Raw genomic sequence first — 13,416 nt, 5'->3', positions numbered from 1 at the left:
GTTGTGGGCTACATCCCCAGTAGGGTCGTGCAGGAGGCAGTTGATCGATGTTTTAACTCTGTCTCTCTCCCTTCCTCTTTGTAAAATCAGTAAAAAATATATTTAAAAATATATATACTGGCTCCTTCTGCCGCTTTATCCAAAGGGGCCATATCTATGTGTCCATAAAGTCTGTTCAGGCAGAATGGCCTGCCTATCTGTGAGCGGCCCTGAACTCATGTCTACAGGGCAACACCCAGTTGCTCTACAGCGATGAAGATCTGGCCGAGACTGGAAGCTCCACAGTTCAAAGAGCATGGATTTTGAAGCCAAAACGGGTTCCAAGTCTAGCCCCACTATTTCTAGTTCAGTGACTTAAAGCAAAGCACTTGGCCTCCCTAAAACCTCAGTTGCCTCATTTATAAAATGGAAGTAGTGGTACCCACCTAGCCCAATAGTGTGGCTCTGGGCTTTCAGTGAGATGAGAAGCCTGACGGCTTCAGCTCCTGAAAGCACAAGCGAGTGAGGACACAAGCGCGTTTCCTTCTCTCTCGGCTTTAGTCCCACGCTCAATGGCGGGAAGCCGGGCGCTCTCAAGCCAGGGAACCCCAGCTTCGGTCCCCGATCTCCGTCACCGAACCCTATAAATAACTTGGCTAAGTCACTGCCTCCCTTGGAGTGGCTGCTTCTCCGTGTGAGGAGTGAGGGAGCTGTTGCAGGTGGTTCCTCCTGGCTGAGTCACTCTCGGGTTTTCTATTCATTCCGGGTTTGGTCTGAATGTTCCCCGACCCCCGCGAAAGCATCACCCCGACCCGGCGGGCGCGCGCCCAGCCCCCAGCACTGGCTCTCACCCGCGCGCCCCTGCCTGCCCTCGCCACCGGCCCCGGCCCCGCAGCCCCGCCCGGAGCCGGCTCCCCGCCTCCCGCTTCTCCGGGGTGATCGAGCCTGAACCTGAGCCCGCTCACCCGCTGCCCAGGGGCAGGCACCACCCTTGGGTCGCCAGCGAGGGGGCTGTGGGCTCGGCGGGGTGGGGCTGGGCGGGGCGCGCTCTGCTCTCCCCACGGGAGCGCGGGGGGGACGTGGGCAGGGCGGGGGTGAGGCCGGTGGAGGGCGCCTCGGAGCCTCGGCGAGGATGGGAGTCCCTGGAACCCGGAGCTGAGCGACCCAGCGCGCGGCGGGGAGGGCGCGCCGGAGGAAGGCAGGCGAGCCCCGCTGTTCCTCCGGGAGCCCAACACCGTTCCCGCGCCGCCCGCCGCTATGATCCCTCCGAGCTGCGCCCGCCAGGACGGCGGGGACCGGCTGCCCCCGGAGGCAGCGAGCGCCGAGCAGCCGCCCTCTCCAGCATCCACCGGCAGCCAGGAATCCAAGGTACCGCGCCGAATGCCCCCGAGAGAACCAAACTCGCCTCGGGTCCCTCTCTCTGGCCACCTTTGTTTCCTCCCAACTGGCGCTGGCGCGGGGGGAGCTGAGACGTGCGCCCTAAGTCCACCCGGTTTCAAGGACTCTTCCTCCCTGGAGACTTGGCTGTGCGGCTCGACTCGCTGCTAAGGGTGCGGGACCACGTTCCTGTGGACCCAGCCTCCTCGCCCTCACGCACCCCGGGCTTCGCGGGGGGGGGACTCCGGGGTCAGGGATCGCTCTCTTGGGTGGTGATGGCTTCATTGTTCTTTGCCTATCTGTGCCCCAAAGGCGCGCAGGTATTAAGCGGCTTCTGGGGAGCTGAGGGGACAGACAGCCCAGGGATATTCCTCCAGAAAAGCCGGGGCGTTTGCGGGCCAGCAAAGGGGGGGGGGGGGGGGGGGGTCTGTATCCCAAGGGTCTCCGAGACCCTCTGCTAACAGAGCTCAGCCCTCACTTCCGATGCCCAGGGTTTCAGAAAAACTAGGCGGTGGGAGAGGCTGTGATGGCGGGAAAGGGGATGCTCCTCTGGTGGAAGTTTAACACTCGCAGAACTTTCCTTTGCTTCTATGAGTTCCACTAACACATGCACAGAACCGGCCCGCGGCACCGCTCCTGCCCCTGCTGCTCTGACACTCCCGTGGGCGCCAGGCACATGTTTGGAAACCTTGGAAGAGGATCAAGGGAAATGCCGCTGCTGGCAGGGAGATGCCATTTGGAGTGAGAATTGTGAGATGGGGTTGGGAGTTAGATGGATTTTTTTACAAGTGCAAGGTTCCCGGCTCTTTATACAGCTCTCCCCGTGAGTTCCCCCAGCATATTGGGGGTGGGGGGGTTCGTTGTGTAAGAGTGAAGGAAAGAGGAGTGACAGTTTGGAGGGCAGGTCTGAGGGGGCAAAGGAACCCCCCTTCTCTGCCTTCCCACATACCCCTGGAAGCCACTGACACATCAAAGGAGCATCACAGCTAAGTGGCTTTCAGATATCCCAGCCCCCGAAGTTCCGAGGTAATCCAAGACAGAGAGCTCTGCATGCTTCTTATTTTTATACACATTTTTCTGCTAGATGTCTGACCTGGGGCCTGTGTGTCAACTTTTCTAAAACACTTGGAAAGAAGGGCGAAAGCCTCACTCTGCAGAGTCATCGTGCGGAACAGGCGAGATGAGCTGAAGTCCCCCCTGTATACTCCCACCTGAGAAAAGGAGATGGCATCCATCCGGCCCCAGATGATCGGCTCCAGAGCAGCCGCACAACCCACACATATGGGCCACTCTTCTCCAAGCAGAAGGGTCTGGGTGTCTCATTGTCCGTCCTTCCCCATCAGTCACCTAACCCAGTGGTCGGCAAACTCATTAGTCCACAGAGCCAAATATCAACAGTACAACGATTGAAATTTCTTTTGAGAGCCAAATTTTTTAAACTTAAACTTCTTCTAACACCACTTCTTCAAAATAGACTCGCCCAGGCCATGGTATTTTGTGGAAGAGCCACACTCAAGGGGCCAAAGAGCCGCATGTGGCTCGCGAGCCGCGGTTTGCCGACCACTGACCTAAGTGATATGGGTTAGCAGCCATTTCAAAGGTGATGTAGAATACTGTAAATGAATGTAGCTATACTCAAGAGTGAAGCTGGCATTTATTGAGTTTTAGAGACAGGAAAGGAGAGGCAGAGAGAGAGAAACATCAATGGGAGATAGTAACATCAATCCGTTGCTTCCTGTAGGCACCCCAACTAGAGATCGGACCCACACCCTAGGTAGGTATGTGCCCTGACCCAGGGAATCAAGTCCGAAACCTTTTGGTGCATGGGATCATGCTCCAACCAACTTAGCCACCCGGCCAGGACGGCATTAAACTTTTTGAATTGGGCCTGTTGTCTGCAGTAGGTGAGTTCTGGAAAGTGCTTAGCTTTTGGATACACAGCAGCAGGGTTCAAGCACACCACATGGGTTTGCTATTTATAGATAACCTAATGTAAATTCTTTGGCAACACAAAAACTACCTATGTAATACCCATAATTAACCATCAATTTATCTGGCTTATGGTTTCGGATTTGTACCCGTCAGTTTTTCTCAAACACGCCTGAAGTCTGTTTATACATTCCTAAATTTGCTGTCATGGCTTAAGGTGCTCTTAATCAGTGGAGAAGGGCTGTGCATTAATAGGTGATGGGTGGGGGAGGGACATGAACCCCAGCAAACTGAATACAAGACAGTGTGCCTGAATGAATTCTTCTTGGCATAGCCTTGGTGATATTCTCTAAGGGTCCCGTGCCCCTCCGAAAAGCTAACTTCTGGTGTGGAGGAATGTGTGGTAAGGAGGCAGGATGGCGAGAAACGGGGGCAGGGGAAGCCTCCGTTCATTCTACACCGGGAATGCCACATCTGAAGGCTCACTGGCATTTGCAAGAATCTTCCAGATGAGAGCCTGGCGAGGAATATGTGAGCAAGACAGTAGTAATCATTCCATCTTACTCCTCTGAAGTGCTTTGTTTGTCTAAGCGCTGAGTGGGACAAGCATGGGCATTAAACTTTCTCAAGAAACATTTTTAAAATAACTTTTTAAGGAAACTTTTCTCTCTGGTGATAAGAGTAACAAACACTTTTTGTAGAAATTTGCAAAGTCCAAGCAAAAATAGAGAAAAGAATAAGATCGCCTATTGGTCACAACCCACAGGCAGCTACTGATAATATTTGACCTATGTCATATGCCCTTTTTCATCTCTTTTACATTTGCACAATTGAGAGAACAGTGGTGCGCATCTACTCAATGCTTGCTACATGTTGGGCACAACCCGACTGTTCAGGATTAGCCTCTGAGGGCAATTGCACTGGTATTCCCATTTTATGGATAGGGAAGTGGAGGCTCAAAAGGTGACTTAACCCTCAAGAGCTCGTAGTTGAGTGACACAGCAAGGACAGGGACCCAGGTGGCATTGGTCTGGAGTGTGAGTTCTCAACCACAGCACATCTCCCAGTTCACCTAACATCCTACCCAAGTCTTTTACATGCCACTAACAGTCAATTACAGCAGTTATTTTGGCCTTCTCATCTTAAGAAATATTTGAAAGTGAATTGAGCCACAGTACCACATGAAATGATTACAAACCAATTCTTGTCCAGGTTCTAGATTTTGGGTTTGCTGCCCTTTCCCTGAAAGTACATTTGTGGAAGTAATTAAGTGGAATATCACAGAATCGTCTGGAAAGTGGGGCCCACGACAAACCCTTTAGTCCAGAGGGTTCAATGGAAGAGGAATGATGATGATTCAATGCCCGGAGCCCATAAAATGTTTCCCGAAGCGCATATCTTTGCAGACGCTTTGGAATGCTAAATCCTGGGGTATCAGAATTGGAAACACTAAAGATCCCCCCATTCCAGGTAATTTTTAAATGACGGATAATTTCATTATGTAAATTTATTTTATGGTGGAGAATTTCAACAGACACAAAAGTAGAGAAAACAGTATGAAGAAACATCATGTACCTGATCACCTGGCTTCATCAATTATCAATTTATCATCTTGTTTCATCTATTAACCCTTCCCACACACACACACACTGGATAATTTTAAAGCAAATTCCAGACATCAAATTATTTCATCCATAACTATTTCAGGTCACATCTCTAAAAGGCAATGCCTCATTTTATAAACCCATTATCACATATTCCAGGGTCAATGTATTCTTTGGAGGTTCATGAATGATCTTTTGAAGATCCATAAACAACCAGAATATTCAAAATTGTACAAGTACATGGACATGTGCATCATCTGGGGAATGGACTGTTAGCTTATACCAGATCAGTAAGGCGTCTATACCTTCAAAGTTTATTTAAATATCCCCCTTCATTTTGTCTCTTGAGTAAATCCAGGCCGAGAGGGAGGTGGTGATTTACCTAAGATCACACAGCTAGTTACTGGCAATACCCCTGTCTAAAAAAACCCTGTCTTGAACTTTGGATACCCCAATGCAGTTTCCTCAGAGCAAATTCCTGTAAGCACAAGTGGCAATGTAGTTCATATGGTTTTCTTTTTCATCAAATTAGTTGAGTTGAAAGAGTTTGAAAGCCATGAACCTCACCCATCTATCTTTCCACTAACTAGTCCAGAAAAACCACAACCTAATTTATTTTCTAAGTGCTTGACAGAGAACATGGAATACTAAGGAAAAATTCCCATTTCAGCGTCCCTTATTTCAATGAATGTCTTTTCTCCTGCCAACTTATTGACAGAATTCTAACAACATAGCTCTCTAATCCATTCAGAATTGGTTTCTTGGTATGGTGTCAGGTAGGGGGTCAAGATTCATTATTGCACTGCACCACCGACTTTGCCATAAATCAGGTGACGACATATCCAGTTTATGTGGAGGTTTCTATAATGCCCCATTGGTCTGTTTGTCTATCCTTGTACCAAGACAGCCCTGTCTTAATGTAAAGGCTTTATGAAAAAGTTTCGATATCCAGCAGATTAAGTCTTCCAGCTTTGCTCTGCTTTTTCAAAAATGGTTTTGGTTTCTTTGGGCCTTTGGCATTTCTATGTGCATTTTAGAATCAGCTAATCAATTTCCACAAAAACACCTGCTAGGATTTTCATTGGTGTTGCAATAAATCTAGAAATCCTTTGAGGACATGTTGATACGACAAGTTCTTCCAATAATATATTCCACACGAGTGTGTTTTCTTCGGCCATTAGCTGAAAACAGAATTTCATTACTTTTGCATTTGGGGTCTCATTAACTGAGAACATAATTGTGTTACTTTTGCATGTGGGGACTTCCCAGATCAAAATTTGAGCCCCAGGTCTGTGATTATGAATTCCCAAGGAAATCGTTCATTCATTCATTCATTTACTAGCTATGCTTAGATTTCTTTATCATCTACCTGAGTTGGTGAGAAGTTTGTTTTTAGTTCATTCCTTTCTCTTTTTCAGATCTCCAATTCATGTAGGCATCCAATTCCAACCCCCCTACATTTATTTCTATTTGTGGTAAAACATACATAACATAAAGCATACCATTTTAACCATTTCTTCAGTGTACAGTTCTGTGGCATGAAACACATCCACATTGTGTGCAATCGTCACCACCATCTGTCTCCAGAACTTCTTGCCAAACTGAAACTCTGTACCCATTAAATATTAATTCTCCATCCTCTCACTCAAGCCCATGGCCACCACTGGTCTATTGTCTGTCTCTATGAATTTGACCACTCTAGATTCTTCATGTGAGAGAAATCATGTAATACTTGTTCCTTTGTGACCAGCTTATTTCACTTAACATAAATCTTCAAGGTCCATCTATGTTAAGTGTCAGAATTTCCTTCTTTCTTAAGGCTGAATAATATTCAATTGTGTGCCTATACCACAATTGTTTATCCATTTTTATTTATCCCCTCATCTGTCGATAGACACTTGGGTTGCTTCCACCTTTTGGCTATGTGAATAATGCTGCTATGAATTTGGGTGCACAAATATCTGTTCAAGTCTCTGCTTGAATATATAGCAGGAAGTGCGATTGCTGGATTACATGGTAATTCTGTTTAACTTTTTGAGGAATCATCATACTGTTTGTCACAATGGCAGCCCCATTTCAGATTCCTACCGGCATTGCGAAGGGTTCCAATTTCTCCACATCCTCACCAACACTTATTTTTTTCTATTTTTTAGATCTTAATGGGTGTGAAATGATATCTCATTTTGATTTTGACTTGAATTTCTTCAATATTAGTGAACTGAGCATCCTTTCATGTGCTTATTGGCCATTTGTGTACTTTGGAAAAATATCCATTCAAGGCCTTTGCCCATTTTAAAATTGGGTTGTTTTCTTGCTGAGTCAGTAAATTTGAAGGACAAAGATGCATTTAATTTTCTTATTGTTTGAATTGCATTTATTCACTAGAGAGGATTGTTTTACATATTTTTCAAATTATTTGTCTTTTTTCTTTCGTGAATTCTTTATTCATGTCCTTGTACATTTTAATAAAGTATTCATCCATTTCCTATTGATTTTTTAGAATTCTTTATAAATATTAAAACTATGATATTCCATATATGTTGCTAACATTTTTCCAACTTATAATTTGTTTTCAATTTTATTACATTTTCAACATAGAAGATTTCTTTTTTTTTATGTTGTTAAATGTCACAAATTCATCTACGGTTCCTTCTTTCCATTTATATTTAGAAAAGTCTTCCCCACCATGGGAGCAGATTAAATATTAACCCATATGTTTTTCTAGATCCTTAACATATACATTTTTTTTACTTTTATCACTTTAATCCATCTGGAATTTATGTTGATATGGGGTACAGAAGAAATACAATTTTTCCCTAAATGATTAATAAGTATTTCTATAACCATTTGTTGAATAATGTATTTTTTTGAAATGTTACATTTATTATATAATAAATGACAATATGTATTGGGTTCTCTTTTAGAGTCATCTGTTACATTCTAATGATTTTTATTATTTCTAATTGCATTTATTACTATACTGTACTTTTGCCATTACTATTTAAATGTTTTAATTATTATAACTTTTTGTTGTTGCTATTAATCCTCACCTAAGGATATTTTCTCTATTACTTTTCAGAGAGAGTAGAAGGGAGGGAGAGAGACAGAGAGAGAAACATGGATCTGAGAGAGACACATTGATTTGTTGTCACCCTTGCACACCAGCCCAAACAGGCCGGGGATCAAGCCTGCAACCAAAGTACATGCCTTTGACCAGAATCAAACCTGAGACCCTTCTGTCTATGGGCCAATGCTCTATCCACTGAGCCAAACCGGCCAGGGCTAATTATTGTAGCTTTATAATAGACTGATAATTGATAATACAAGTACCCTCCTAGGAGTTTTATTATTTATTTATTTAGCTGCACTCACCTTTTTGTTTTTCCTTCAAGTTATGAAAATTATATTTTGAAAGTAATTGCATACTTTTAAGATAACTTTAGTGAGATCTTTACAAATAATGAGATTTCTCATCCAAGAATACAGTATATATCTTTAGTGACTAAAATGTCTTTTATGCCATTCATATATGCTTGGTAATGTTCTTCAAATAATTGCCTGCCTACTTCTCTGTTAGCTCTTGTTCTGGGTTACTCTTAAGAACCATCTCTTATATTGTCTTAACTGGTTATAGCTCACTTAGGACATTTGCTTTACATTAATCTTATAATCTAAGATACTTTAGATTATATTTCTTACTCATTAGTAAAGAAATACAGTGTTGCTTACTGGCTCAGTGCATGGGCTCTGGAATCAGACGCAGCCATCTTGAAATACCATTGTGCCACTTTGGGATGCCACTTAACAAGCTTCTCTGTCCTTGACTCTCCTGAGCATCACTGTTCTTCCTGCAAAGTGAGCACAATAATGCCCTCTGAAGCACTGTCACTTGGGTTAATTAGTGTGTGCTCAGTGCTTACCATAGCACCTGGTACAGAGTAAGTAAATGTTAGCTATTATATGAGATTGTCATAATATCTCCAATAATAATTTTGCTTTTCTCATTCTCTCCCTTTTTCGGGGGAGTAGGGTAGGACCAATGTTTCGCTGTAAGTGTACATTGTCTATAAGTATACACTGTGCAGTTTTAGTGCTAAGGCATGGTCTCAGCTCTATTATATTTCAAGCCACTCTGGAAACCATTGCAAATTTAGACATACAGCCTGAGAAATATAAGGTGGTGCTTTGCAAATTTCACTTCAAGACAAATCCATTTCCAACTAAATCATTCCTTATGCCCCCCCTTCTACACAAAGTCCAAATTTCCCATTCATGTGGCAATTAAATTAAGACTGTCTTTCTTGTGTGAGAGACGGGTAATGTTCCTTAGCTTACTAAGAATTTCCATCAGGAATGGAAGTGGAATTGTTTCAAATGACTTCTTGGCAAGTATCAAGGTAATCATGTGATTTGGGGAGCCTTTGGCCTCTTTATGTGATGGATTATATTAATAGATAGCCTAATATTAAACTCTTCTTACATTCCTGGAAAAGGTCCTACTTGGCCATGGGGATTTTCTTTTAATAAACTGCTGGGTTTTGATGGCCAATGCTTTATTATTTTTACATCTATATACATAAGGGAGATTGTTCTCTGACTGTAACTTTGTGTCCTTGGTCAGATTTTATTTTTAAGAATATGCCAAGTTTTAAAAATGATTTGTGAAGATTCCACGGATGTTTTTGTTTTTTCTGTGGAACAGTTTATAGAACCCATCTCCTCTGAATGTTTGCGGGGAGGAAAAACTGTCAATAATACCTAAACCTAGCACCCATTCTTAAAAAAATTTAGAAAACTTTTCACTTTTTCATTCTATTTTTTTTTCTAAGTTTGCTCAAGTCAGGTTGGTTAGCTTCTATTTTGCCAGAAAATTATCCATTTCATTTAAATATTTCTAACCTCTCTGGATGCGTTATTGTAGGACAGCCAGAGACCTTCCTTCAACCTCGTCTCCTCATCACTCTGGCAGGATTGCTAGGTGCTCCTATCCTGCAAACACCCTTGTTTGTAGTTCTCTGTTTGTATAACATTAGTTCCTTAGATCTGGATTGGGAGTCAGGAGAGTTAAATAGCAGTGCTCACATTTGCACTTTGAAGGGTGAGGATAAGAGGAACCATTAATGGTGTAATATTGAAGTGAAGGATGGATTGTCATAGAGAGAACCTAAAGCCAGGGAGGTGAGCAATTCAGTCTTAAGAAAATGATCGAGGGAAAATGGGAAGGAAGAGAAAAGAGCACACAGGAAAGAACTTTCAAAGACAAGTAAAATTGCCTGGTTCCTCCTCAGAGAGTCACTTCACAGAGATTGATTGGGGGTGGACGCTGGGTTCAACCAAGAGGGCCCTTAGCTGGCCGGAGACTACAGTTAGAGTCAGCGACTAGAATAATTGAATAGCAAGATGAGAAAACCATGGAGACAGGAAAATCTCAAAGGGTGAGGTAAGGAAGTCAAGAGAGCATTTAAGAGCCAATGTTAGCAGTAAAGAAAATAAGAAGAAGGATGGAATGAGGTAGAAACAAAGTCATCAAGCATTCAGACTGTGAACATCGTGTTTTACTGAAGCTCTTCTCTGCAAGGTTGTTTGGTCCATGTAGGTTGACAGACAACGGTTAGTTGGAAGGATTGGTTGTGAGTCACAGTAATCTCCTCATGTGGCAAGAAGATGGCAACAAAGACCAGAATTGTCCAACAAGAAAAGACTTTGATTTTGGGGGTCCATTGGCATAGGTCATCTCTCCACAAAATGTAAAACCAGGTGCGGGTCAACGAGTAAGGCCTTGGATTGGAATAATTTCCTTCAGTCAGGGGGTCTTGCTGGTAAATAATAGTTACCCTATATAATGAGAGAGGAATATGCTAATTATCTGTTACATCGTGAGGCGTAACGACCAACCGCGTAACGACTGGATCACGGATCTGCAGGAGGGTGGGCCAATGAACTACAGGGGGGGGGTTGGGGGCGGAGAGCTACAGGAGGGGGCAGGGCAGCAAGCTATGGGGGGGGCAGGAGGAGCTACAGGAGGGCGGGGCAGCGGGCAGAGAGCTACAGGAGGGCAGCAGTGACCTACTGATGCACGGATTTGTGCGCAGGACTACTAGTTATTTCTATAATAGAAAAACATCCCTCATCATCATTTTGGCACAGGTCTGTTTCCTCCTCCCCAGATTAATCTTTCTTCTAAAAGTACAATGGAAGTGCCCACCCTGGAGTTCAATAAGCTTAATGAGATTTTTAGACTGGTTTCTTTAACTATATCTTTTCAGCAGATATTGAACCAAAGTTTCATTAAGTGGGATATATATGACTTGGGTGTACCTATGAGAAGTCAACTGCAGATTGGATCTCTGTTCATGGAACAATATTTTCCTACCAAGTCTCATTAAGAAATTTGAGAAGTTCCTTGGAAAAATGACAAAAATCACATGGCACAAATGCAATGAGTCTTTTAAATGAGATTCATGATTGGAAATTGCTAAAATAATTTTCTGATAACACGTTATTGCTACTTTACAAAGTTAGTTGCTACTTTTCCTCCTGAAACATTTTCTTGGAGTTCCATATTTTTGGGGAAATGAGTTCTTTCCCTCGCAAAGAAGTCCAGGGAAACCTCATCAGGCAAGAGTGCTCAAGAGAGGAGGCATCTTGGAGAGGCCAGCCTTCCTGATAAGAGAGAACATGTCATTTTACGTCCCAAGCATTTCCCTGTTGGGAATTTTGCTTGCAAATTGTTCTATAATCTGGTTTCTATTTCCTTACTGTCAAAAGCAGAATACACCGCGTGGAATTTCAGTCCTATACAACAGAACTGCAAATGCTTTGTAAGTTTCAAAGCAATTATATTGTTTTTGTAATTTCCTTTTCCTGATTACTCAGAATCGCCCTTTTAAACACCAGTTATTGAACTTTTGCGTGGTGTAGTTTTTTCCCTTGTACTAATGACTCCATACTGCTGTGTGAGTCCAACATTTTTCACTCTCCCCACACAAAGGCCCTCTCTCTCTGCAGGCTTCTTTGAGGCTTCTAATTTGCTCCTTGTAATTTGCTTTTGTATTGGAAAATAAATCATCCAAATAGTTGGAATTTCGTGTTCCTTAAAGCAAAATAGAAATTGAACCTAATATCAGGCAATGAAATAGAGGATTTGGGGGGTGAGGGGTAGTATGCTGTTGTTTTTTAATTTTTACTTAATGATTCGCCTGGTAGTGATTTCTCAGAAGTTTTGCTTACATTTCCTAGTTCTTGGCTGCATTTTCTAGAAGTCAGTTGCTGAGTTTCCCTGCTAGGTTTGATATTCCTTCATTCTTATTCAAAAGGCAATGTGATTAAGCTGAAGTTGCTGGTTTCATTTGTTTCATTAACACATTTTTACCGGATGCTTAATATGTTGATCAGTTTGCTAGTGATCATCCCCAGTGGACAACGACCTTCCAAATAACATTCTAAAAGATAAATTCCTAGGTATGAGGTTTCATTATTATCGATTTCTATGGAGTGAATTTTTTTCTAACTGCTATATTGGACTTTATCTCTTCTACTCAGGTAGATAGCCTGTAAGTGAAATGATCAAAATAAGCATCTCATGAATAAGTTGCACAAAGCAAAAAAAAAAAAAAAAAAGGGGGGGGGTGGGTGGCAAAAGGAAAAAAATCCACCTTACCAAATTAAAGTGTACAGTTGCCCTGGCCGGGTGGTTCAGTTGGTTGGAGCATCAATCTATATACCAATAAGTTGTGGGTTCGATCCCTGGTAGGGGTGCATATGGGAGGCAACCGATAGATGTTTCTCACATCGATATTCCTCTCTCTCTAAAAATCAATAAAAATATACTCTTCGGTGAGGACTGAACATGCAATTTATGGCTCTTCTGATGAATAGAAGAAAAAACATGAGTAAAAGGCAAAAAGCTTCATGTCAAACCACAATTCAGCCCACTGCAGCCCCTCAACGGTGTTGCTTTTTTTTTTTTTAACTTATTTTATTTTTATTGATTTCAGAGAGGAAGGGAGAGGGAGAGAAAGCTAGAAACATCAATGATGAGAGAGAATCGTGGATCAGCTGCCTTCTGCACGCCCCCCACTGGGGACCAAGCCCGCAACCCGAGCATGTGCCCTTGACAGGAATCAAACCGGGACCCTTCAGTCCGCAGGCTGATGCTCTATCCACTGAGCCAAACCAGCCAGGGCAGGTGCTGCTTCTTAATCATTGTGAGTGGTCTTTCTTCCAGAAGGAATAACATCAATCTGATTCTGATGATGCCCGTGCTCTAAAATTTTATGGATTTCATGAATTTGTCTCAGAAAATAATATACATTCTTTCCTATGTGATCACCTGTTTGTTTGTTCTTGGAATTATTTTGGCAATGTTCCTATCATAGACTACCCATAAGGTGACTTTTGCAGACAGCAGGAAGTCAAAAAACTGATCCTCTGATTGGTAATAAATCATGGGGTTGAAGATGGGAGGTATTTTAAACTTGTCTGTCAGGATCCAAGAGCAAAATGCCCAGCCATCTAGCTTCATGGC

General features: G+C 43.1%; 1 protein-coding gene across 2 annotated transcripts in view; it reads left to right on the top strand.

Moving 5' to 3' along the window:
- Window positions 1–1,174: 1,174 nt before the first annotated feature.
- The window catches only part of STAC (SH3 and cysteine rich domain), a 103,980-nt gene continuing 91,738 nt past the window's right edge, over window positions 1,175–13,416 (top strand). For both annotated transcript variants that reach the window (XM_079795495.1, XM_079795494.1), the window contains exon 1: window positions 1,175–1,347. In XM_079795495.1, the coding sequence (XP_079651621.1) occupies window positions 1,237–1,347 (111 nt within the window). In that variant the 5' untranslated portion in view covers window positions 1,175–1,236. The remainder of the gene's footprint in view (window positions 1,348–13,416) is intronic.

The sequence above is a fragment of the Cnephaeus nilssonii genome (genome assembly GCF_951640355.1).
Source record: "Cnephaeus nilssonii genome assembly, chromosome: 17".
Lineage (NCBI taxonomy): Eukaryota > Metazoa > Chordata > Mammalia > Chiroptera > Vespertilionidae > Cnephaeus > Cnephaeus nilssonii.
This window is presented reverse-complemented; position numbering and strand designations above follow the sequence as displayed.